At 40.0% G+C, this 27,959-nt stretch overlaps 2 protein-coding genes across 5 annotated transcripts in view; both read left to right on the forward strand.

Annotated features, from left to right (window-relative positions):
• abca12 (ATP-binding cassette, sub-family A (ABC1), member 12) overlaps positions 1-1,479 on the forward strand; it is a 65,238-nt gene extending 63,759 nt beyond the window's left edge. For all 4 annotated transcript variants that reach the window (XM_074659606.1, XM_074659602.1, XM_074659603.1 and 1 more), the window contains one exon: positions 215-1,479. In XM_074659606.1, coding sequence (XP_074515707.1) covers positions 215-319 — 105 coding nt within the window. In that variant the 3' untranslated portion in view covers positions 320-1,479. The remainder of the gene's footprint in view (positions 1-214) is intronic.
• Positions 1,480-3,023: 1,544 nt separating this feature from the next.
• Positions 3,024-26,976, forward strand: bard1 (BRCA1 associated RING domain 1). The gene is made up of 11 exons (XM_074659613.1): positions 3,024-3,244; positions 4,631-4,687; positions 6,026-6,174; positions 6,726-7,780; positions 8,265-8,345; positions 9,936-10,108; positions 15,979-16,105; positions 16,226-16,358; positions 18,403-18,495; positions 24,149-24,246; positions 26,482-26,976. Exons 1-11 carry the CDS (start codon positions 3,153-3,155, stop codon positions 26,827-26,829), a joined length of 2,406 nt encoding a protein of 801 aa, XP_074515714.1. The 5' UTR covers positions 3,024-3,152; the 3' UTR covers positions 26,830-26,976.
• The last annotated feature ends 983 nt before the right edge of the window (positions 26,977-27,959 follow it).

Raw genomic sequence — 27,959 nt, forward strand, 5'->3', positions numbered from 1 at the left:
GAATCCATGAGCTTTATATGCAGCCAGTGCTGATATTCTTCAACCACTCTGCCCTTCTGGGGCTCTGGGATTGGAAGATACCATTGGCAGAATAAAGAGAGAGGGGTGCGGGGAGGCAAACTGACCAGCAGATTAACTAAAACTACATAGTTCAGAGAAAAATAACTGTCTTTTATATTGGCATGGCACTTAAACTATTATTGAACCTTCTTAGGTGTTCATCAACTTTGCCATGGAAAAGATCGCCATGGAAACCGTACCACTTAGGAGTGAAGACGAATATGACGACCTGGACTCCATCAAGACAGTAGAAACATAGAGCTGACTGCCATCTGTGTTTGTGTCCACTGTGAAATTAAACACAATATCTTTTTTTTTATAGTAAACCTCTCCTTAATATATATGTGAAAAATGAAAGTTTGTGTTTTAAATAATACTGAAATACTGATTATTTCTTCTCTTGACTGATCAAATGAAGTATAACTTACATTTCTACCAAATTAAACTATTAATGGAAAAAAGAAGGGCACATGCACTTTTGTATACATGCACAGATGATTTTCACAGCGTTTTCCATCTAACAGGTCACACACCTGTTTGCTTTTAATCCTTTATTATTTATGAAGGATACAATTAATTGTGTAGGCTATTAATTTCTCTATGTGGTTGGGGCACTTTTCACTATTAAGATTACTGTACCATAGCAAATTTTTTTTTTTTTTTTCTTTTTCATTTCAAAGATTTATTTCGAACATGTAGAATACAAAAAAAAAGAGAATGATCATACCAACAACTGGACAGCCAGAAAGAAGTAGTATTTACATACAATGAAAAGCACAAGAAAAATAAATTGTCAAACTCTTGATGCCTTGATTTACATATTCGAAAAGGAGTGAGAAGAAGTACCTTTTTAATCCCACCCCTTCTCCATAAATCATTCATTAATAATTACCCAGCTTCCTTATTGAGCCATGCATATACTCTAATTAAATTTTCCTAAATTTGTCTACTATAATTATTATCTTTTATCTCTGTCATACAGAAATATAAATGAATTACTGATATAATTATCCTTATCAAACTATAAATTTGTTATCAATCCAGAATACCAATTAATTACTTATAATATAACTAAATGAAACATTTATTTTATTATTATTATTTTATTTAGAATAATTTCTATTTGACCTTAATGTTTGCCAAATTTGATTTTACATCATCTAAATATAGAACATCTCTATCTAATCAAAATGTACATGTAATTGTGCCTACTGGATGAAATTTGACAAAAACAAATATTCCCATTCTGAAGAACATCCTCTCTACCCATTAACACTTCCTATAAGAGCATACTTAACTTTTAGAATGAATGTACTGTATATTTAATGTACTTTTTCCTGCTCATGGACCAGTTCCAGATTGTCTTGAATGCATCAAGCCTATTTTGTATTATTGTAATAAAGATATTTTCACATGCAACTGCTGTTTATTTGCCTATTGAACACTTTTCTTATGTGTGAGCATTGATCACATTGAAGATTTGGTTGTGCTAAACCACAAACATTCCAGCTGATTTCCTATGACCATTGTATGAGTATAGCAGCCTAATATACCTGATGTTATTTTCTTAAAAGCCAATGTCCTGATGAGCAGAAGATAGTAGGCTAATCACACAAACCTGTAAGATGGAGAGAGAGCCAAAGGGATATAGAAAAATAAAAAATGATTTAAAAAAAGAGAAAATAATAGCCAATTTGCGTTTGAGTATCCAAGTGGCCAAATGGAGACTCCACCTGGTCCTATCCTTACTAAAACCTTTGTAGAATCTATGTGCTTTGTGTTATTTATATCTGCTTTGGCACAGTTGTAGTCAAGGAGTTGCTGAATTAATTAAGTGGCATCTCTGTGCATGGCATCATTGTTATAATAGTGTTATCCACTGTCTAATCTAGAAAACATATTAGGCGAAGATACAGATGCTAATTTTGTCCTTTGGTTCATCACAATTTACTCAGGCATAGTAACAGTCACAATGTTACTTACACTGGGGATGAGTTCTCTGAGGTTTTACCTATCTATAGGGACCAAGATTATGCATATAGACCTGGTAGTTGTGGAGCTATTCTTGATTTATTTGGGGTATGTCTGTCTTGTTAAAATGCCAATCCCGGCCAGGGGGTGGGCCGAAACCCACGTCATCACCGTGGTTATACTGCGGTCAAGCCAGCCTCAACTTCGAAAAACACAGTCAAGCCAGTTCCCATGTTGTTTTAGCCCATATTTGAGATTTTTTAAAGGGCTTTAATTTTGAAATTCTACATCAGATTGTCCTGATACTGTCTGAGTGATACTCTATGGTGGTCTACTATTATTTTGAAGTGAAATTAATCTGTGATAGTGAACAGTTTCCTTTAATCAATTCTATCTATCTCAAGTGGAATTAGGCCCTTAGTAGAAACATGGAGGTGCTGAGTGTGAGGTGGTATATACTGTAATTTAGAAGTCAGATCAGTCTTTGGAAATTTATTCTTTAATATTAAGTTTGACTAAGTATTTACACAATTGGAATAACATTATTCTCTGAACTACATTTTGGAGGCGGTTGTTTTTTCTTTTAAATTATCATTCATTTCATATGTATTCATTTTTGTTTCATTCATCTTTTTTTAACTTGTTTATTCATTTGTTTAATTATTTATTCATTAATTTATTTATTAATGACAGACTGACTGACCCCTCTTGAATGAATCTGAATGGCCCCAACACGTTCATCAGAATGGTGCTTTTATTTTGAGGAGGTTGTTTTTTTTTATTTTGGAGGAGGTTGTTTTTCTTTTAAATTATCATTAATTTCATATGTATTCATTTTTGTTTCATTCATCTATTTTTTAATACTTATTTATTCATTTTTGTAATTATTTATTCATTCATTTATTTATTATTGACAGAACCTCTTGAATGAATCTGAATGGCCCATCACGTTCATCATAACGGTGCTTTTATTTTGAAGGCCTATCACAGGCTACTTCCGTAAATCTTTGGCGGGAGATGCAAGTAACCAGGAAACAGCCAGCTCGTCTTGTTTTGCAATCTTGATTCATAAGCAAAGTTATAACATTTTAGCCAGGAAACACTCAGCATTGCTTCTAATAATGGATACCGTAGTCCTTGGACAGACAGAGGACTGGAAGAACACAAAGGAGGCGGTCAGGAACTTTCGACGACTGCTACTTTGCTCCAAATGGTAACTTTAATAACGTAAACATTACGATAGAAGTGTAGAAGTGGGCTAATGTTATGATAGGACGGTCCTTTGTTTCGCAACGTTAACCATAAAATAAACATTACAACCAGTACAGTTCAACCTAAAGATACACGTGTGTTTGTCAAAGTAAACTGGGTTCATTTTGAATGCAAGTAAATGCCTCAAGTATGCACAGCTGCGTTGTTTAGCGGTGCGTGTCTATCCTAGTCCAGGGGTCTCTCAGCAAACCTGCATCTCTTCAGCTCCTCTCCAGTGGCTCCCTGTGGATTTATAAACATGGAAATGAATAACTGTTTTTTGTTTACATTTTCATTTTTATTTATCATTGTTGTAGGTCTATGGTACGAGGGAGTATTAGGGCCACATTGAGGAAAAAAATAAATCTGAGATTAAGAGAAAAAGTCGTAATATTATGAGAATAAAGTCATAATATTATAAAGTAGTAATTTTACGTGTTATTTTCTTTTTTTCTCGTAAAGTTTTGATTTTATTCTCGTAATATTACGACTTTTTTTCTCTTACAGTTATGACTTTATCCTCGTAATATTACGACTTTTTTTCTCTTACAGTTATGACTTTATCCTCGTAATATTACGACTTTTTTTCTCTTACAGTTATGACTTTATCCTCGTAATATTACGACTTTTTTTCTCTTACAGTTATGACTTTATCCTCGTAATATTATGACTTTTTTTCTCTTAAAGTTATGACTTTATCCTCGTAATATTACGACTTTTTTTCTCTTACAGTTATGACTTTATCCTCGTAATATTACAACTTTTTCTCTTAGTTATGACTTTATCCTCGTAATATTACGACTTTTTTTCTCTTAAAGTTATGACTTTATTCTCGTAATATTACAACTTTTTCTCTTACAGTTATGACTTTATCCTCGTAATATTACGACTTTTTTTCTCGTAATATTATGACTTTATTCTGGAAATCTCAGATGTTTTTTTCTCAATGTGGCCCTAATACTCCGTAATGCATTTGCTTTTTTGCCCTCACTGCATTAGACTTATATACTATATACTTAGACTATAAACTGTGTTACTTTCATCACAATGCTTTCGTAAATTTAGATTAAAAAAATCGCAATATATCACCTTGCTTACAGTATTGCAATATATTGAATTGTAACCCCTGTGCCAAAACACAGCCTTAATGCCAGTTATGAATAGGAAGTCAAGCATTCTCCACTGACAGATATTCCCTAGCATGTCCTCGAAAGTTTCCCATGTATGGCTACTTCTTGATCTCACTGACACTCAACTTGTGGGTCTGGAGGGTGAACAACAATACTGAGCACTCAGTCCTGGTACTCTGACTGTACTGATCACTTTTAAATGTTTTGTCTTTTTCCAGCTCGAATTTAATGACGGGACCTGTGTGTCTGGGAATGTGCGAGCATATGCTGTGCAGGTAATGTAACCCCAGCTAAATGACACGCTCACTAACAATAGACCTGTCTCATGGTCATGGTGGACAGTTTTATATGTCAAACACAGCTGTAACTAATAATGTAAGTTGTGGCTCCATTCTATTTACATGTGCCACTGTCAGGATTGTGCATGCTGGTTCACTACTAGCACACTTATAGGGAATATGGCTATAATACATTTTTATTTACACTGTAAAAAAAATAACGGAAATTTTACGACAGCAGGGGCGCCAGAAAATGTCTGTTAAAACACGGAAAAATACTGTCCGTTAATTAACATAAATAAACTGTAAAAAAAAAAACAGTAATTATCTTTATATAATTAGCCTTTATTACTGTAATTTCACAAGAAATATTCTACTTTTAACATATATTTATTGTTAGAATAGTAATACACCGTAAATCTAAGACCGTTAACATATAAATCACAAATGAAACATGTCATTTTACGTTGCAAAAGCCCAAATTTACATTAACTCAGAAGTTTTGCAAAACAATCTGTATTTTTACAAGAATTAATTGTTAAAATAGAGTCATAAACCTCTAAAAAACTGAATAATTATCTTTAAAAATGATCAAGAAACGCTTAAATACAGATAATTACGATTGTCAATTGACAAAAAATACTGTAAATCTAAGACCATTTACATATAAATCACGAATGAAACATGTCATTTTTACATTTTCTTTCTGTCATTTTGAAATACAGACAGAAAATGTAAAATTTCTTGAAAAAACAGTTTTTTTTACAGTGTATTTAACACTAACAGTATGCTTTTCATGCTACTACAAATCAAAATTTCCACAGTAAGAAAAGTATTTTACTTCCCCCTCTAAGAATTGAAGTAGTTCAGTAGGATTATATTCCCTACATATAAAAAAGAAGAGTAATTACATAATTATATGTGATTAGCAGATTCATATTCTGATGATCAACTAATCACTAATGTGAGTGACTTTAACGGCACTATCTCTACAGGCGCTTCAATAATGTGCTCACTTTTTCATAAATGATCATTAGGAGATTTTTTATAGTTAACATTTTATTTGTTATGGGGCTTATTTCTTTTGCAGATGAAATGCTAAATATCCATGGCAGTGGCATGGTTTCTTGGCAATGGGTAACAGTGTTGAAAGCCTTGAAGGCAATTAATGTCTTAAGGCAATTAATGTCCCCATAGGCATAAACTATAGCCTCAATTTATTCCTTCTCTTCCTGCCTGAATGGCCTTAAAAGGTAAATCAATAAGCTCATTGTGTTTCTTTTTTACTGGACTGTGAAAGTGAAACTCCTAAACCGAGGAATGTTTATTGCTCAGGTCCTGCGCTGGCCCCCGGGCAGGAGATGGCTGCGTGGTGTGTCAGAGTCCTGCGTGGGTGAAGGACATCCAAATCAACAGGCAGCTCAGCAGCATCACACAGCTCTTCTGCAGTTTGGAGTCCCTGCTCAATCCCACAGAACAACCAGGTAGACGCTAGACGTTACATAGCGGCTTGAAAGCATAATTAACAAGTTATCTTCACAAATCCAAGTGTCTTATTCATTATCTTTCTCCCCACGCTCGTCTGCCCACACCCACTTCTATCAATTGTTGACTGAAACATTTAACATTTTTCCTCTGCCAATCTAATCTCTGAATGACAGTATTAGTGGCTTGTTCCTGTGCTTTATTATCTTTATCGCCCATCCAGCATCCCGGTAATGACAGTAATTATGCAATGCAATTAACTATGGTAGTGTTTAGTTTTGCGAGTAGATCTCAGCTTTGACAAAGAAGTACAGTGTAGTTAAAAATGTGAACACATATGCAGGTCTAAATTAATACATAATAGCTAAAGGTTTAAGAAGTTCATTGGGCACTTCGCTACTTCTGTGAAAGGTCAGTATTATTAGTTGAGATTTAAGGTTTGATGTTTTTTTATCTCAACAGATGCAAGGTGATTACAAATAAAGAGCTTTTGCTGGAGGTGAACTTTTTGTTTTGTTGACCCTGCTTCTTTTTTCACACCTCATTGCAGACTCCTCTCCAGCCAAGATTCAAACACAACCTCAGAGCCCCGTCTTAAAACACAAGAAGAATTTCAAGATCTGGTTTAGCCCCCGTAGCCGCAAGGTACGCTGCACGGTGGAGAAGCCCTCAGAGGTCACCGTGCCGGACAGCACGTCTTCTGGAGAAACAGCTGCCGCACAGCCAGACACTCTCGCTGCTCAACGCCAGGACCTGTCAGTTTTCAATTTCACCTCGTCCTCCCAAGACTCTGGCTCGCCTGGCTCTCAAAGATGCAAAAATGAAAACAGGAAGAAGAGGTCAACTAAGAAAAGCGCCGCCAGCAGGCAGGCGCCGGTGCAAAGAGCCACTAGGACAACTCGAAAACATACCGAGGAGAAGATGAAGAAGAGCAGGCTGGAGGCTATAAACCAGCTATGGGGGATCACCGAGGAAGTAGATGCTGTAAAGGAAAAGGAGCAGCCCTGTGCTGAAGGGGCAAAGAGGTCCAGTAAAAGAGTTTCCTTCCTCAGCTCTGCTGTCCAGTCTGACGAGCCTCAGCCCGAAGTGCCACAGGGGAGTACTAATGAAGTCGGCCCTGGCAGAAGCACCACGAGGGAGAGTCTCTTAGGAGGCAGCGTGACTGTACTGAATGACCAAAACCAGCCTAGTCAGAGTGTGTCAGATAGTGTCGGCCAGCATGACAAACTGTCTGAAACTGACGATCTTGAAAAACAGGACACAGTATCTCCCCCAAAGCATTCATCAAAAAGAACCAGGGTGGAGGAGAAGGTTGCCATGTTGGAGACCACACCAAAAAGGCCCAGGGCTTCCCCAGGCAGGCGGAGAAAATCACAGATGTCTCCAGCTGTCCTTAACCCTCTTTCTTCGGCCAGTCCCCGGTGTGACAAGAGCATCAAAAACTCAAGAGAAGAGCAAGGAAACAGCCCCTCTGTCCTAGCCGCTGTCGGTACAAAATCTCCCCGTTCTCCCGTTGCATCTGTTGGACGGCCCGTCTCAGGGAGCCCCGCAGCTATGAAGAGGAACCACAGGGGAGAGACCCTGCTGCATCTAGCTGCTATAAAGGTTTCTGAATAATTCACCTTATGTCCTTCACTCTTCTGTGGCATTCTACAAATTTTTTAAAGCCTGAAAACAGGTGGAGGTGCAGAAGTCTAGTTTTCTCTCAGAACATTTGAATTACAATATGCTGAAAGTTTATTATGGAATTTTGCCCAATGATGCCAAAAACGTTCTGCCTACTGAAGCTTTAATACACTGTAATAATAACTGTGCCCCCTCCCCGAACCGGAGTTTAACATATTAGTCTTCAGATGATCAGACAGCCATGTTCCGGTCTGTTGAGAATAAACTGTCTTGCAGTAATCCTTGTAAACACAGCAGTAATCCCCTCTGGATCCCCGACAAGGTAATCAATGGCCCACTGCGGAGTGTGATTGATAAACAGCGGCGCTTTGGTACACTGGGATCAGCTGCTGTGTTTGAAGGGTTGCGTTTACAGGTCTGCATTTCTGACCCCAGGTTTGTTGATCTCTCTGGGTCCCTGCAGGGAGGCGTAGAGGCTGTCAAGGAACTGCTGGACCAGGGGGCTGACCCCAACCTGAAGGATAATGCTGGGTGGACACCTCTGGTAAGACTAACACACCAAGTGATGCATCTAAAAGCTTTATTTGTATTGTTGAAAAACTCAGTGACAAAATGTTTCATCAACAAAAAAAAAAGCAATTTGTTAAATGAACAGTTTTTCTACTACTGGTGGGTTCTTGTTTTTTCCTTTTTGAATGAAGAATTGTGTGGTGTTTCTTGTCAATATCAAGCTATTGTCATTTTTTACACAGTTACTTTGTGGTTTGTCAGAGTCTAATGGCAAAACGTTTTCCACACAAAAGCTTATTCACTTTAGCTTCTCTTCTCTGGCCAACATTTACATCTTGCCTTCCACTATTTATTGTATTGTTTTCTCCAGTAAACCAATGCTCAGTCAAACTGTGCGTTATGTTGCTGTTATGAATACGCCGTGCAAGCTCTTAGTTTTCCAGTCTAAACAGCTGTGTTTGTTAAATTTTTTTTCTGCATCCTAACACCTGTTTCTGCTATGTGAGCTTGTTTGTGCTATTTCTCTTTGCATTAATCTTGAAAATGCATCCAAGAGCAATAAAATAAATTGTACTGTTCGGGAACATAGCCACAAAGACTTTATGTTGGCTTTAGGTTAGCTGGTAAAGTATAAGTAGCCTATGTCCTGCCAGAAATCAAGGCTACCAGAATGTGTCATTTACTGTTAGTGCTACCATTTTTTTTGCATGCTGGCCTCCTCGAAAATATGTAGGCGCATTTAGCCTAAGGATGCTTTGCTTATGACAAAACTGTAAAATCCTTCAGTGCTGCCCAAGCCTGGGTATTTTATCCCTTTGAGAACAAGCGTGTGAACGTTTGACGCTATCTTAGTGCAGCACTTTGCGTGGCTACTCGCTGTCAAGATGCTCCACTCAAACATGAGTTTTTCGATTTGAGTGATGACAGTTTGCAGCTGATCTTTCAAATAGCTACCAGTAAGCGTAGAGCATGACATCTTTATATTTGACAGACTTACATGTATATAGACGTATCTCAGAAGGCTGGGAACATGACATGCTACGATCATCTAGACCTCCCCCATGTGTTTTTTTTATTTTTTTTATTTCAGTCCTGCACTTTCAGCACCCTTTTACCTACAATTCTCAGCTACCCAATTTATTTAAAGTATCACAACAGTGCAGTTGTTGTAATGGATTTTATCTGAAGCTCTCACTCTTTAACTTTGTGAAATTTACTTCAGGTTCAAGTTGCAAACATAACCTTTAAAAACACTCACTTTTATCAAGCTGAATCCCTCATTCATGTCATTTTTAGAAGCAGGTCAGGATATTGTTGAAGTGTCCTCAGAAGATCTTTCTCAATATGAGTTGAATTCTACTAAACTAATGAAGTGTGAAACTGTAATATCCGATTGGTATATATATTCCCATACAAAGATTCAAATTCATGTTAGCTCTTTGAGGCACCTGCCTCACCTCAAAATGTTATCAACTGGTAAAAAGATAAATATTACAGTGATTGAAAATGGATGTGGATCTAGAATGCAAACGGATAATAAGGCTGTATTTTGAAGGAAAGCAGAGAGAAACCAGATCAAAGCAGAGCAGGATGACTTCTGAGCTCCTACTGCTCTTTGTTCCAGCACGAAGCGTGTAACCTGGGTCACCTGGCGGTTGCGGAGGTGTTGGTCTCAAGGGGAGCCCTGTTGAATACGCCCGGCTATGAAAATGACTCTCCGCTCCACGATGCTGTGAGGAACGGACACCCAGCCATTGTCAAACTGCTGCTGCAGCATGGAGCCTCGCAGAACGTGCTGTAAGTCGCTTCAAGTGTTTGTTTTTTATTGGTTCTACAGGTGAGATGCTGTCAAGCTTTTTACTTGTAACGACACTTAGACACTGTATACAGTACTGCAGGGTTGCTACATGTCAACCGACTCACAAAAATGAAGTGTTTTTGTTGGCACTGGTCTTTTGTGAGAATCTCCAAGTGCTCACCAGAAAATGACCCGAAAACAAGATTTTTTTAATAGATGTGTTCGAAACAGAAACAGAACCTTTAACCTGCTCGGCATTCTGGTCCCATCCACATGAAAACTTGTATATTAGGTATAAAACATTACTAACCCCATAAGCTACGTAGTTCTGATCCCCACCGTGTAAACTGCAGCAGCCTCCACACAAATGAAAACACAGCTGTGCACTGCTGCTGCTGTAGTCATTATGTTTTTAACAAAGCTGCATGTTTCTCCTAAATGTTCAAATCGTGACTATTTGAGAGTATGTGTGTGTTTTGGAATCAAATTTAATTTCATTATGAATAATATGATGATCAAATTTGATGTTTGTTGTACTAACATGAGTAACAGACGAACGAAAAAACAATGAATCCAGTACAACAGTATTAGATTTAATACTACTCTTGAGACAATTTGTGAAAGTTTAAATTGTTATAGGGACTGTTCCAGTGACGCTGTATCGGATTACATTAATTTGTGATATATGAGTAAATAAATGAGCTGGGCAAAATATTACATAATAATAATAATAATAAACTTTATTTATATTGCACCTTTCAAAACATAAAATGCAGCTCAAAGTGCTTCACAAGAGAAACAAATCAATAACACAACTATTAAAATCAGGAGACACAAAGAGCAACAACAATAAAATAATAGAATCCTAAAGAGATACAAAATAGTATAATACTATTAATATAAATAAGTTAAGATAATGGTAAAAAAATATTTTAAAATATGAGAAATATAGAATAAATGTGAAACAATAAGAAAGATGCTCGAAAAAAATTTGAATTAATTATAAGATTATAAAAAGAAACAGAGGTTGCTTGTCTTATTTGTGATGGGAGTTTGTTCCAAACCATTGGTGCATGACAACAGAAGGCTGCTTCACCATACTGCTTGTATAACTCATGTATGGTACATTGAGCATTGAATATTACAAACACCTTTCACCTGAGTTGGACAACTCAAACACAAATCCCAACAAAAACATTTTAGGTAATATTTATTGCACAGCTACTGTATTTCATTGCATCACATCATAAAGGCTCCTCTGTTACTCTGGACCGGCGCTTATTTTCCACTTCTTCAATAAATCGTCAAAGTGCCTGTTTCCCCGTCAGTGTACCAGGCGTTCAGTCCTTTTTATTATCAAGGACAGGCGTGCGCTAGTGCAGTACGTAGGTGGATAGACGCAAGAAAATCGACTGACGCTGATTAGTTGATGCTGTATTGGCGTTTCTGGCCTGCGGGGGGCGTGGTAGATGCGTAGCACAGTATCGATAATGAGGGAGAGGATGCTGGTTAATAAGTGTGATCAATAGAGCAGTTGATCAGGGACGGTATGTCGGTCAGTAAGCGCTCTCTTTGCGACCATTTTATACCAATCATCCTCTGTCTTCTGCCTTCTTCCTTTCATTGTGCTCGTCTCACTGCTTTGATGGTTCCCGATTGTCGGGTCTTACATTTTCTCCTCTTTACCTTGTTACTTGTTTGCAAGGCAAAAAAAAGCGTCTGTCAGGACGCTGCAAGATGAATGCAATCCTTGCCTCCAGCCTCACACATACGCATACACTCACACAGGAGGCGAACCAAGACATCTGCCAATGCAATCCCTAATGGAATGATTGGCACACAGCTCGGGGGTTTGGAAATACAGGTTTTGCAGATTTTCATTGTTCCTCTGTGTATGTGTGTGTATGCACATTAGGTTTTGAATGAATGGGCTGCATTTATTCATTGTTTGAGACCTGTCCTCTAAATCAGTGACTGTGAGTCCACTCTCTCTCAAGCGCAAGGATTTGACTTGCTGTGCAGGTTATTAGAAAACACTGAAGGACGTCAGGCAAATTCTTAAGTGAATACTAATGTGTTTTTATACAGTCGGCGATTCCCTGTTATCTCAAAAACAACAGGTTTAAGCATTTTCTGAGAAGATGCACAGCATGCACAGCGGGGCTCCTGTAAGCATATCTACCAGTGCAGCACATTTGGACAGCCAAGATGAGGCCTGCAAGGTGTTAGCTGCTAGCACATGTTATGTTCACAAACCTAAAGGACCATGCTGGCATTTTGTGCATTTTATACATTTACTACAAATTGTGTTTACTTTACTGCTAACTATTTTCCTTATCATACCATAGGTTTCTAGATTGTCACTGTTAAGTTAACGTAAATCATAGACTGTATGTAAGAAGGGGACATAGTGAGCGTGACGTCACCCATTGGTTTGTGGACTGCCGTTTTGAAGCATAGAGTTTGGCATTTTGGCCGGCGTCATCTTGTTTTATTGCAACCAAAAGCGACACGAGAGGGTGAAGTACAACCGAAGACACTTTTAAGTGACCATAAGATTACAGTTAACTTTCATGAACTGAAAACACACTGAAAGGGTTAAAGTTCTACAACAAAAACACAGACAACACCCAGACCGGACAACGCCGGCGCTGATGTTGCAATGGAACGATCAATTGACTTTCACTTCTTGGCAATATACGTTCTTTGGCGACCTGTCAATCAAGAGGTAGCCACGCCCTAATGCGTCCCCTGCTTTATGGTCTATTTGACTCTAAATGGGACCATAATTTACTAAATGAACATCATGCTGTATTGAAGAAGACTTGAAACTAGCGATTGAGACCATAAACTCATGTTTACAATGTTTACTGAGGTAATAAATCAAGTGAGAAGTAGGGTCATTTTCTCATAGACTTCTATACAATCAGACTTCTTTTTGCAACCAGAGGAGTCGCCCCCTGCTGGCTATTAGAAAGAATGCAAGTTTAAGGCACTTCAGCATTGGCTTCACTTTTCAGACCAGGAGGTTGCTCACTGATGAACATGTAGTACTGTATGAAAATGAACTTGTGTTGATGAGATGTGGAAAAACGAGCCCCATTTGAATTGGCTCAGTCCTAATGACCATCCAACGCCCGAAGCACTGAATCCATACAGACGTTAATTAACATCACCTGTGTGCCTCGTACTGGCACGCCAATCCAATACACTGGATCCATATAATTACACTGCACAAACGTTGGCAATGAACGGTAACTACATTTACCAATTAGACGGTGCATTTGTATAACTACATACTGAGTACTGACTGTGCAGTATTTGTAAGTGACGTTTAAAATACGCACAGGCGAACCACTCTGATTAGCCTGGCTTCTCTTCAATAAGATGACATTGATTTCACCTTCTGCTGGATGGATGTAATTTCCCCACTCAAAATGACAGTGTTTGAAAACATTGTTATTGAATGTTTGAATAGAGCTGTTTTTAGCAGCTTCAGGCAAAAGTGTTTCAAGCCCTATTTGTGACTTTTTGTGACGCAGGCTGGCATCAAAGAAGGGCATCCGCATAACAATTACAAAACACAGCACTTCTACAGGGTTAAATAGAGGCGTTGGGTGAGTCATGTACTGCATCATCAACAATAAGCTGTAACACCCCGATGATCCAACCATCAGGACAAATTGAGAGCGGATTGTTTAAGAAGGAAATGAACCTTTTGATTAAAAATGCATTCAGGCCTTGCCCTCTGCCTCATCAGTTACTCGCCACATGTTTCAATCATTAGACTTATGACTCCTTTCAAGACGTATTGCTGAGCTGACATAGTTCAAAAAGCTCTGTCAGCTGTTGGGTGTTCATGAGCTTGGCTTGAATTTTGAACAGACCTCATCAAATCTTAGCATAGGGTACTCTTTGGGGACATTTGAGGCAGAAATTTTAGATGGTTTTATAATTAAATCCATGTAGATTAAGCTAAAGAGAGGGTATGTGATTGGGCTGAATAAAAAGGCTGTTATTATTATCAGTATTGGTGGTATGTTATGTTGAACTGAACTGTGTGTTCAGCTCGAAATGAATATTTGAATCTCCTCCTCGCGGTTAGAATGAGAGTCATGGTTACAGTGGGTATCCTCTAGAACCACCACCGCCTTCCTCCCACTTGTGTACTTTTAATGCGGAGGCTTGTGGGAGAGTGTTTGTGACTTTACCTCCAGCACAATTTTCCACGCTTTATTATTTTTTCCTCAGATATTCTTCTCACGCGCAGCTGCATAAACCGTCTTGTGTGTGTGCGTGTGTGTGTGCATATGTATACGTGTCAGGGACATTTTATGTTTGTTTGTATTTGTGTGTATACGGGGTTGGGGGGTATGAATCCAAATGAAATATTTTATGGACCAGTGGACCTATTAATTGTCCCCCAGGTGTTATCTTTGCTGACGCCTAATCTTTTAAAGACGACCTGCTGGGCTTGGTTCTTCTCTCCGTCTCCTCTCCTCCTGTGTGCTTTTCTTCATCCGTTTCTCCTCTCCCTCTTTGCTCAAGGTGACCTTAGTCTTGTTTCATGTGGTTCTCACAAACTTAAAGATATAGGTGTTTCTTGAATATACCACTCTCCCTCGTCATCTCTTTGAGTCTCTGTGCAATATTGCTCCTTAGGGGCTGCAACTAACAATTATTTTCATTGTCGATTAATCTGTTGATGATTTTCTCGATTAGTTGTTTGGTCTATAAAATGTCATTAATTGGTGAAACATGTTGATCAGTGTGTTTCCCAAAGCCCAAGATGACGTCCTGAAATATCTTGTTTTGTCCACAACTCAAAGATATTGAGTTTACTGTCAGAATGGAGAACAGAAACCACAAAATATTCACATTTAAGAAGCTTAAATCAGAGAATTTTGACTTTTTTTTTTTAATAACTTACTTTAAACGATTTAATCGAACTATCAAAATAGTTGGTGATTAATTTAAAAGTTGACATCTAATCGATTAATCATTGCAGCTCTACTTTTATGGTGATGCTAAGCCTCCCCTTACACTTACGTTGTACTGTAGGGGTTAGTGTGTATCGCAGTTAAATCTGTAAAGGTCATGTGGTCTTCTCACCAGATATGTAATTGAGAAGTATCATGTGCTAAAATGTTATGCAGCCATGAGATTTTCTTTTGCATGCAGTGTGTTGTATAACGGACTTGACCTAGGAATGAAGTGGAACACCGATTCCAGCTCACCCTCATATCAAACAATTATGCTCCAACAAGTGAATGACACACATGGGTGCACAGTTTTCACAGAACAAGCAGGGTGTGACATCGTCAAATTGTTTTTCTCAGAGCTCTGGACTGGCAAATATAGATATTTTTTGCATCCTGCTTGGCCAGTGATTTAAAAAAAAAAAAAAAAAAAAGGCCCAAATTTGCACCGATTGTTGTGGTAATGAAATTATATGACGGAATAATTATCTTGTTGGAGCCAATTTCTCTTTAGACTTATCACATAGTAACATCAACGCTGCGTTAGTGTCTGTGAAAGCTTCGTCACATTGGCAGGGTGAAAACTATCTTGGCTCATCTCAGGCCTGCCATGAATAATTAACATGCAACTACACAACAATACCTTGCTGCACATTTTTGACCTGCTTTTAGCTTTTGTTTTTGTGTAGTTTTTGGTGAACAAATCTAAGTAAATATAAGAAGTAAATGATTTCGTTTTTTTTGGCGGTATGCTGTCATGTATTGCTTATCGTTTTTAACATGTCCCTTTGGTCACCAGATGGTCTGCATTGCCACAAATGCATAAATCCACAAGTGAATGCATCCTGTGAGACACTGAAACTCTATCTTCTGAATTTCCTTCTTCGCAGTAATCTGTATGGAAAGCGGCCTGCCGACTACGCAGTGAGTCTGGAGATGCTGGAGATTTTCCAGGAAGCCTCAGAAGGAATCCAATATGCTAATACATCTCTCAGCCCCTCAGCCAGTCTCTCTATAGTACGTCTACATGAAGATTTTTTCTTCTTATTTCCCTTGAAATTGTTAACCCTAGACTACTTATATTCCTGCATTATAGGCCTAGACCTTTCTAAACCGCATTCTTTTGTCCTTTCCTAGGTGAACGACTGTGTGAGAAGGGATGAAACGGCGGTGTTTCTGGCCAGCAAGCTGTCACAGCCAGAACAGCTTCAAGTGGCCAAACTGGGAGAGCTACTGGGAGGGAGCATGGCCAACACCTTTTCTGGCTCAGGTAGTGTTTGTGCGGTGCAGAAACGCCTCCTCAGGGGGCTTAACCTTCCTCGATGTTCCAGGCGAAAGCCTCTGAGAATTCCGGTCGCATATGATTGCTTTTTAATGTTGTTGTTTGAAACACATGGGCTCTTAGCAACACTGCAAATCAACAGCGGCTATCAGCCAATAGCTGGTACATTGGGACCATGGTTGGCAAGTTTGTTCACTGCCAAACACTCTGGTAGGTAATGAACCATCATTTGGATGCCCTGTTCAACTGAAAGATGTATTAGATGGGTACATCTAATACATCTAGATGGGTCATGGTGTTTGTTATGAAGATCATATGCAGTTCTTTCACCACCACAGAGAGGGGATTTTTAACGTAAAAATCCTTTTCCTACACAGCCGAGCTTTACAGGCTTTACAACCTCACACAGACCCCTTTGTATTGTAAAAGCCACAAGTAGGTGCTTGAGCGTTATCACTCATGAAGGTTCAACAGTAACTAACAAGCGCTTTTAAAGCTGTATACATCACTGTGATACAGCAGCTCCTTCACTGTTGCATAGTAATCGCTGGGAGGAACACCAGAGAGCAAAAAGTAATTGAAATCATTCCTCATAAAATGTTTGGAGGTACTGTCAGGGTGATGAATAAGCTCTAACGAAAAACAGAAGTGTTTCTCACAACTCTCCCTCGTCTGACCAGAGGGGTGAAAGTTGGTGCTTTCAGAGGATGTTTTTTTTTTACATTTTGAACTCGAGGCCACGCATCCACGGTCAATGAGCAAAAGAAGGTTTTGCCCCGGAGATATAATTATGCTCATTCTGTACTTGTCAACCACGCTCACTTGTTGACTGAAGAGGCATTAAGCTTCTATTTCCATTTTTAATTAGCCTATAATTTCCATCTAAAGCATTTTTATTCAAATAAGCTGTTGCATGGCCTTTTGTTGTGTTGCCATGACAGGTTTTGCTGTAAGCTTACCTGTTTACCCAGGCAAAGTAAGCAAATTAGTGAGAAATGCACTATATTTGGGAGATAAACCAGGAATCAAAACCATAAATTAGGGGTCTATCGATTTAAAATATTTAATCGCGATGAATGACAGGATTGTCCAAAGATAATTCAAAATGAAGCGCACATTATTATCTGTTCAAAATGTACCTTAAAGGGAGTCAAGTATTTAATACTCTTATCCACATGGGAGAGGGCAAATATGCTGCTTTATGCAAATGTATGTATATATTTATTATTGGAAATCAATTAGCAACACAAAACAATGACAAATATTGTCCAGAAACCCATAGAACCCATTTTAATTCACATATCTTGAGGTCAGAGGTCAAGGGACCCCTTTGAAATTATCCATGCCAGTTTTTCCTCGCCAAAATGTAGCACAGGTTTGGAGCGTTATTTAGCCTCCATGGTTCGTACCAATAGATTCCTTTAGGTTTTCTAGGTTCGTATGATGCCAGTAACTTCACTCAGCTTTAAAACTGAGCTCACTACAACCTAAAAATCACAAATGGCATTAATGCATTAAAGAGGTTTGTGGCATTAAAATGAATTTCCTCCAGGAAGGAAGTTGGCGCTGCTTTGCTCCAACGAAACCAGTGGTCAGCGTGTCTGGCCATAAGCCCTTGCTTTTGGTGTTGCCTCTACAGACCGTGTCCTCCACAGCCCATAGCTCCTGGTAGTAGCACAAGGGATGTCGTCTAACTCCAGACATGTCAGGAAACAAGTTAGGATGTGCTCCAGTGTTTTTCTCTCGAGGTACAGAAGTCATGTTCATGGCTCATCTAACCTGGGCTGGGGCAACGTCTAAAATACAGTGTCTGACTTGTGGAATAAATGCTTAATACACTTTTAACCGCATTTTAACTTTACTATCTTGTTGCACTTGAGCTATCTAGCTGTCTGAATTTGCACCAATGACATACATACACACACTGTGCGGCTGGAGCACAGCGACAGGCAGCATCTGTTTGTGTATGTGTCGCACAACTCATTTGTACATTTTCAATTTGGCTCTTGTGTGTGTTTGTGTCTTCCTCCAGTGAGCCATGTCGTGGTGCCAGAAGGACACATGCCCACCACCAACTCCACCCTCCTCGGTCTCCTTGCCGGCTGCTGGGTTGTCAAATTCAGCTGTGAGTATGGAGCGAGTCGTCCGCTGGAGTAGTTCTCTGCGGAGGCTATTTTGGATGTCATGTTGAATAGTGTTGCTGTTGCTGGAACCTGGGTAACTCCCGACTGCAGTGACACTGAAGCAGATTGTATCCCAAATATCCTGAGTGTTAAATGTCTCTTCTAACAGAGAGTTCACCACTACAATGAATGACAATCACGTTAGGATATGTATTGCGCTCAGCTCCTTTCATTCCTGACAGTCATTAATTCAGTGTAGATGGCTTTAACGTTCCTCTCCATCACTGCAGCCCAGGATGACATGAGTCAATGACATCATGTCAGTGGATAAAAAGCTTTTCTTCAAGCATTTTTTTCATACAGTCAGAAACGGTTTTAAGTGTTTTGAAGTGCTTTAGTTATTTATAATAGTTTATTTATCATTAAAGACCAAAGAGCACAAATGTCAGTTACTCATTTATTTCCCATACTTACTCTAGAGTACTTAACAAGCCTACTTATTTATTGCCTTCAAGGAATAGTTTGACATTTTGGGAAATACACTTATTAGCCTTCTTGTTGAGTGTTAGTTGAGAAGATTGATGCCACTCTCGTGTCTGCCTGTTAAATATGAAGCTGCTGCCAGCAGCTGGTTAGAGTACCTTGGCATAAAGACTGGGAACAGGGACACAGCTAGCCTGGCTCTGTCCAGAAAACAAAAAGACTAATTACTACTAATTAACACAATGCATCTCACTTCTTTAGTCCTCACAAAAACTAAAGTGTAAAAATTACTTTTTTTTTTTACTGTGGTTGTGTGGCGAACTATTTTCTGTCTGGGAGCACAGTCTCTGATGGTTGACTGGCAAGAAATAGCCTGGCACATAACATTAGATTTAGATTGTTGATGCTTCATTTGATCGGCTTATGAAATAGGCTGTCGACTTTTGTCAACTAATAATGAGACGAGGACAGCCCTACTTATGATTCAGAACGTGACCTCTTATGATAGAACACATTCACAACTAGAATGGCACTCGGAGAGCGCAGACCTATGCCAAGGTCATTTCCATTAGAGAAGAATAATGCATGTATCCGCCCTGTGATTAAGATCCGCTCCAGAAATGTGATGGGTTCTTCGTTGGCACCATGTTACACCCTTCCACCAAGTTTCTTGAAAATCGGGCGAGTAGTTTTTCCGTCAAACAAACAAACCAACTATCCAAACCAAAAACAGAACCTCCTTGGCGTAAGTAATTAGATCAGACAACCCAGCAACTTGATAACAGCTTACATTTGCACCTGTTTCATAACCGTTATTGTTATGTTTGTGTGCTTCTTACAAGGTCACATTTGTATTCAGTTGACGAAGTCATTCAGGGGCCATTTCCATCATCATTTGAAGTGATGTTTGCTGCAGTAAGGTGACTCTTGGCATCGTATACAGTAGGAAGTGAAAATCGAGGAGGTTGATATTGGACTCCTGGAACAGAACCACAGTGCAGAACAAATGGATTGTGCTGCACAAGCAGTTTGGAGTAATTTTATGGGGTTTGTGCTCTTCTCTGAATCCCAAAGAACATGGACGGAGTTGTGTCGGATAATATGCAGATGTGACTTTGGCATGCAATCTTTACTGGAAACATGAGGACATTTTTATTATTTGGGTTAACATATCTACTTGTTGCCGTCTTATCATAAAGTCCTACTGAGGCTCCAGGGTTAATTCCTCCTCAGCAACAGACTACTCTGAGACATTCGATCTCGTACCTCCTCTCTGCAACCTTTCAGGTGATATCAGGCTCTGTGTTCGGAATAAGAACTAAATGCAATACTTTGTATTTCCTTCAACACATGGAACGTCCTGGGAAACATTAAAAGAACATTTTGCATCTGGCAATTTTGAGGTAAATTGTTTGAGCCTTCTGCTGCGTGCACACCTGTGCACAATTACTAGGGATGAAAAGATGTTTAACTCTCTTTTCCTGTTTGATTTATACCAAGATGAATACAATGTAGGAAAAAAAACCAACTTGCTATTCCTAGCCAGTCTCCCTGGCATCCTTGAACCAAGTCAACAAGCAGATATTCAGAGGAAGTCGGCTTTAGGGGAAGTAAAAAGAGACTTGCTGTCAAAGAGTTTTCTGGCACCTTGGTGTGCCCTTGACTGGTATATCCGTCAGTAGCATCTCTTCACTGTATGTGTGTGTGTGTGTGTGTGGAGGGAAACAGCATGCACGTTTGTCTCTGTCTCTGCCAGTAAACCATTTCAAGTTTGAATGTGTGTGTTTAGGTGTGTGCTTGTGTCACAGTATAAGGTTTTGTGTGTTTGGACCATATTCAGCCTCTCCCCTTCTCTTTTCTCCACGCAGGCTGAGCACTTGACACCGCTTGTCTCCCTCATGACAATCACTGTGGCATCTTATCTGTCTCTGTCCTTGTTTTTGCGTGTGCGCAGCTGAGTTCTCACTGTCGCCTACTTTTGTGTGCCATTGCTGTCAAAATAGGCCAAGCCCGAGTTTACCTCTCTATTGGTCGTACGTTTCATTGCAACACATTTTCCTTCAAAAAGGAGCTTCGGTGTTTTAAAACCCATCATGAAATTTAACTTCCCCCTGCCTAACGGGGCTCCGGTCCAGCTAACAGTCTTAACTAAGCTTTCATTGAGAATCAAACGGCAGTTTAAATCCTTTTGGCCGTCCTCACCTATCACTTAAAGGTGCTAAATTCCAAATTCAGAGCATTAATGCAGCAAACGACTATTTGCTATGTGAAGATATAATGGAGTAATGTCTACCTGAGCAGAGAATGAAGTCACATTCCCTCTGTGTGTGTTGTAATACGAGCTTCTCTGTGCTTTGTGCATGTGAGTCCCTGTTTGTGTCAAGGCCTATTAAAGGAGGCTGGGTCACGCGTCATGTACGCGTCATATCTTTGGGGTACCACACATGCGCAGTAAAATCTGGTCTGCACTCGCCGAAATTGAGCCAATCGCAACGCACGACTGCAGCTTCACTTACACTGCGCATGTGTCATATCCCATACCCCAAGATCCGTGTCCCAGCCTCCTTCAATAGACCTTGGTTTGTGTGCCCCAGTGGCTAGCTAATCGCTGACGCTCTGCACGGCTCTCATACGGCGGCTATCGCTGATAACGTCGTCCCGGCATAACGGCCACCCTCCTGTTCCACCCCAGGTCAACACTATTAGCTCTGTCAGCACTGTTGCCGTTGTTTGTGCTGTTAGAACCATTAGCTGCTAGCCGCCGGCTCAGCCGTCGCCCTCTTGAGAGCCATGGGGAGGCTCTCTCCATATGCTCCGAATTTGGAATTTAGCACATTTAAAGAAATAGTTGTACATTTTGGGAAAAACTTGATCAGAAGATGGATATTGATCTCAGGAGTCAAGACGTGTTTAGCCGAGCTTAGCATTAAGACAGAAGACCAAACCAACACATCTAAAGCTCACTAGTTAACATGTTGTATCTGTACATAAGCATACATGTAAAAAAAGGACAATATGTGGCTTCAGGGGGAGATAAGTACTTTTTATATACTACACTGTGCTATAGTTATCAGGTTTCTATATAGAAACATAAACTTGTGCTCTGTATCTGGCAACCCTCCGCTAGAGCTAGAGATGCTGCAAAGAAGTGCAGCACGGATTGATGTTTTTTAAATTTCTGTCATTTTTATGGGTTGAACAAACAAGTCACATTGTGTAAATGAGATGGCTTTAGATGTTTTGGCAGGCGTATTTTGTTCACTTTGGACAGTGCCGGGCAAACTGTTTCCCCCTGCCTCCAGTCTTTATGCTAAGCTTGGCCAACCAAGTCGTGACTGCAGCTCCGCACTTAATGCACAGACATGAAGTTGATTGATATTCTCATCTCGCTCTTGGAAAGAAAGCAAAAAAAGTGCATATCCCAAAATGCTGAACTGCTCCTTTTTAATATATATATATATATATATATATATATATTTTTTTTCCTTCCTCTCTTCCATTTATTTCCCACTTGGTGATGGCTAATTTCCCTGCACTTTGATTCTTGTCACTGCTGCTACTCCCACTGTTGGCCCAGGGAGGATGTGTGCACCCATGTGCTTCCTCCCGATACACACAAGTTTTAGCTGCTTCCTTTCGGCTGCCAGCGAGAAGCTTCAGTTGGGCACCAGCCCCATTAGACACACAGCCCTGTCGGAGGCATCGCTACTGCGGAGTGAATCAGGGACTCAACTGTTGGCCGGCGTTTTGCTGCTATGCCACCTGTGCACACCTGAATACAGCGGCTGGCTTTTCCGATACTGACTATCGATAAAGAATTAGCTATTGTCCCCAGTGTCTGTGTGGGCCTGCAGAATTTCATATCAGTCAAATCCTAGTCTCCAGTGGGTGTCCTCATAATGACAGGACAGTTGTTCTCGTGGTTAATCAAGGAAGTGGGTTCATCTGGCTGTTCACTCATTCACTGACTCAGGAAGGAAGGGGTTCGAGATGTTTTCTGCATTCAGTCTTTGTGAGCGTAATTACCAAATATGCTAATGGCTCTGCGGCACTGAGCGCCATCGTCCGGAGCGATTAACCCCAGTATCTCCCCTCTTCTCTGCCCAAGTCTCTGGCAAGGTCCCCGTAAATGAAAGCTGTAATTAAGGGGGATGAAGAAACGTAATTACACTCCACCCCAAGTTCTGGAGACTGTGTGTGTGTGTGTGTGTAATTTGCTGTTTCATGAAACGGTGCTGTGTCGTGACAAGGTGTACACACACACATTTACCCAAATCTGTTCATGCCACCATATCTTACAGCTGGAAGCAGCTGTGTGGAACAGTAAACTGCGACTGAAGGTGATGTGAATCAGAACGTTATGTGTGGGTGTGGTGAAATGCAGATACTTTGCAGATGTGTATTAAGTCTGTTTGCATCTCTCACAGTTGGAGGTGTTGTGAGAAGTCTTTGCGCGTTCATATTCAAAGTAGTTATTCAGGCCAAACCTTATGTTCGGCTCTATTTCACATCCTTAATACTTTTTTTTTTCTTTTTTTTTATACAGCAAACTGCAGTAATTTCAACCAAATCTAGCCTCAATGTGTTTTAGATGTGCAACTTTTACATTTTCTTTTTAATACCCCAATCATATAACATTCAGTAATGGAACGCTTACGGGGAACAGCAGCACTGTGATCTGTGTCATGTTCAGAAGTGCTTTTTATCTGTGACAGTGAGGGGTCATTAAAATGTGACTTATCCCCTCCGTAGCTGCCTATACTTTTTTTTTTTGTAAAACTTTTCTGCCTTTCAAGATGCTTTTTGTACGGATTTCGAACAAAAGATTCTTTTCTAACTTAAAAAATGCCGGGGATGCCGGCTGTCACACAGTTTTAATTTGACTCTGAAAAAACCTCAGGAGACGGAAAGAAAAGAGATGATGCTCGAATTCTGCTTAAGCTCGAGCTACTTAAAATGAGGCTTGCATCATTAACTCCATCACGCTGTGGGCATCTTTCTCTGTCAACAACTGCAGCTTTGCCAATACTTGAAATCTTCCAACTTGTGATAAAACAGACATGAGCTTTGTCATCCTCCCTTCGCAATCGCCTTGTCACATTCTTTCAAGTCAACATAATTAGCTGCAGCTTTAATTTTTTTTTCTCTCTCTCTCTCTCTCTTTGATGCCAGGGGTGGAAGCATGTCTGCAGGCAGGCGAGTGGATGCCCGAAACTGAGCATGAAGCTGGAGAAGGCCCCCAGCGCAGTCGCGTCAACAGATGCAGCTTGGTAAATGAGACGCATACAAACAAACACATGAAATAGATGAGTATAGATAGTCTAGACCCGCTGTCCTTGGGGAAAATTAGCTTTTCCAGACAGTGACACGTGGTTTTGTTCAGCAGCATAGAGTGCCATTGAAAGCACTCCCTTGGAGTATCTGTTTTGTATGTGTCACTGTAATTTAGCTTTTTTTGACACTAATCGAGAGAAACAAAATACTTAAAATGTTTTAAATCTGATCATATTGAATTAATTATACACAAAAATTGTAGAAATAGAAACAAAATGATTGATAACATGAGTATTCTCATTTAGCGTCTTGTTAGCAACCGCCTTTTTTAAGACATGTAAAAGCTTCAAAATTCACGAGTGGGGTATTTATTGATGTATTTTATGTCGTAGAATAAAATGTTAAAGTCTCTTAAACCTTATTTCAGGCATATAACTGATACCGCATTCTCAAACCCACTGACTTCCAGACGAGGGAACTGGAAGTGCTACAATGCTAACTCATATCCGGGTTTTAGGACTCATTCCTGCAGTGCTCTATATCTAAGACTGTTTGGTTTTATCCAAACATCATACGTCTATAGAAACACACCGTTTCCACCTCAGTTTCTTTGCAGCAGGCCCTGTAAGGTTTGTGAGGGGGGTCGGGGGGGAGAGAGTCAAATGAATGCAGCAAAATACTGGAGGAAAAGTTGCTGCAGTCTAGTCAGAGAACTGTGATTTGGGAGAAGATTTATTCTCCAGAAAGACAACAACTCCAAAACAAAACCGAAGCTACACAGCAGCGGCTTCAAAAACATCAACAACATTAATGTCCTGCAGCGGCCGAGGCGGAGTCATGACCTCGGTCCAAACGAGAATTTGTGGCAGGAGTTGAACATTGCAGCTCTCTCAGCGGTCCCCATGAAACGTGACAGAGCTTTTTGTCGTTTTACTAAGAAGAATGGGGACACACTGCCTTGTCTAGATGGCAAAGCAGATACAGACCTACAGTATATACGCACACTCACGGCTGTACTTGCTACTGGTGCCTGTACTAAATATTGGAGGTGGTGAATAACTATGCTGCTGTCAATAATTCAGTTTTTAGTTTAGAAGATGTGTAGAAATTGGATTACAGTTTGACATTAGTCTTTTTCTGTGGATTAATATCAAAAATTTTAATTACATCCATTGTGATTCAATGTAGTAAAACAATGAAATGAGATATTATATCATGAGACTAGATATCGTCTTAGATTTTGAATATCGTGATATGGCATAAGTGTCGTCTTTTTCTGGTTTTAAAAGCTTCAAGACAGTAAAGTGATGTATTTTTTCTGAACTCACCAGACTGTTCTAGCTGTTCTATTTTTTGCCACTTGGTCGTGAAATCCACATTACTGATGATTATTTATCAAAATCTCATTATGTAAGTGTTTTGTAAAGGCACCAATGGTCAACCCTACAATATCGTCACAATATCAATAGAGGTATTTGGTCAAAAATATTGTGATATTTGATATTCTCCATATTACCCGTTGCTAAATTGTTGATCGAATACCTTTTTATCCCCTGAAAGATATCAGCATTTAGGCTTAAGAAGCAGACTAATACAGGGTTCATTGTAGTGAAAACCCAGCACAGGCAGACATCTATCTAGTAGATTTAATATGTGCCCGTTGTAGGTTTCTTCAGTTTGCGTCCCTCATGTGCAGAATAAAATGTCCATTCTAGAGAAAAAAAAGCAATATCATCAATCATCATAAATTAAGGACACACGCGTACGCAAGCAAATCCAACCAAAGTGTCGTCGAAGAATGTTCTTACTAGAAACTCTTGCGGGAGCCCGTTTACACCCCAAAAAACAGTTTGAGTTCATTGATGCTGTGAATAGAACAGTCTCCAGCGGCCTCATTCACGGCTGCTAAACAGCAGTGCTAAGTGGTGCTGATAAAAAATGTCTCCTGGCTCTGCCGCAAAGAAGTAAATACAAAGCATCCACGCAAAAGCTTGGTAATATGAGAGCCTAGATTTATTGGCAAAGAAACGATTCAGCGTTTAACTTCATCGTGAACAAAAGAGGAGACTTTAATCCTTTTGCTGTTGTTCTCATAAGGACTGAGGTTTTTGTCTGTTGCTGGCAGGAGTGACTGACTAATGGATGAAGACAATACAGTCTTTCGATTTTATTAGAAGTTCTCACTAATGCTTGGATATGTTTTTTTTTTTCTAATCTTTGATCTTTTGTAGCTCCCACCACTCTTCGATGGCTGTTTCTTCTTCCTCCTCGGCTCCTTCAAGGCGCCTTCCAAAGACGTGCTCACCAAGCTGCTCCGGGAAGGAGGAGGTCAGCTCCTGAGCCGGCAGCCCAAACCCGACAGCGACGTGACACAAACCATGAGTGCTGCCGCCTACCACGCCCTGCCAGGCTCCGACCAGGCCCTCTGCACCCAGTACATCATCTTTGACCCCCAGGGCTCTCACAAGCCGGCAGTGGTGAGGCGAGGCAAGGTGTGGTCCGCTCCCTCCACCTGGCTCATCGACTGCATCGCAGCCTTCCGCCTCCTCCCCGTGTCGGACTCTCAAACGTCGGTCTAAACAAGTTTTCATATATTCAATAATAATTAGGCACTGAGATATTGCTTGTCCTTGAGAGTGGTCATCATGTGTTTTTTTTTTATTCTTTAATATGCGGACGAATCACACAATAAAAAAAATTATGTACCTCAATATAAAATAAAATCTGCACGGTTTGTTTGTTGTTTCTTTATTTTTTGGAGCTAAGAATGTGATAATGTCTCTTACATATACTACACAGTATAAACCAGTGTTTATACTGGGTGTTCTGGGTCTGCCCTGGGTTCTCCTCCCAGTTAGAAATGCTTGAAAAACCTCCACAGGGAGACATCCAGAAATAATCCTTATCAGATGGTCCAGACCAACTTAAAGGGTAACTTTGGTTTTTTTTCAACCTGGACCCTATTTTGCCATGTTTTTGTGTCTAACTGACTAATGGGGACAACAATTTTTGAAATTGGTCCAGTATTGAGGGATAACGCTGTAACCGGCAGCTGCGAAATAATCTGCAATCTGTGGGCATGTAAACCGTGTCAATGTAACATTACATTCACTAGCAGAGCTTGTTTTTGCTTTGGACAGGCTCAGATTGTTATTATAAGTGTCTGACAGCATTATGGAAAAGACCCTACAGAGACATAAAACATTTTTCTTACCTTTTGTTTGATCCGGTCTGTTTGTGATCGTGTCCAAGTCCCGCTCAAGGAGAAGTCTTCTGGTGAAATCTGAATATCCGTATACTCTGGCTCAAATAAAAACGGGCGGCTATCAAATTCAAAGACCTTAATCCACGTTGTCGACATCATCTAAATCAGGGGCGTCAAACATGTGGCTGGTCAAAGGGTTCAATCGGGCCCACTGGATGACTTTGCAAAGTGTACAAATTGCAAAGAAGTCATTAATTCCGATTCTTCAATAAAATGCACTGCTATTCCTATTTTCTCCACTGGGGGTGGCGCTGTCCTAATAAGAGTAGCAAGCCCAATGCTGGATCTGCTATTATAGATCCCACGTTCTTATGTACAAGTAAAGCGACACTACGTGACATCAAGCGTAGGCTACTGTTCATGCAGGAGCCGCCGGTGGAAAATGTCTTTGTCATAAAGGAGAAATGTGGACACAGTGTCGGGTTTTTCAAGAATAAATGGACC

This window comes from Sebastes fasciatus, chromosome 14, assembly GCF_043250625.1.
Source record: "Sebastes fasciatus isolate fSebFas1 chromosome 14, fSebFas1.pri, whole genome shotgun sequence".
NCBI lineage: Eukaryota > Metazoa > Chordata > Actinopteri > Perciformes > Sebastidae > Sebastes > Sebastes fasciatus.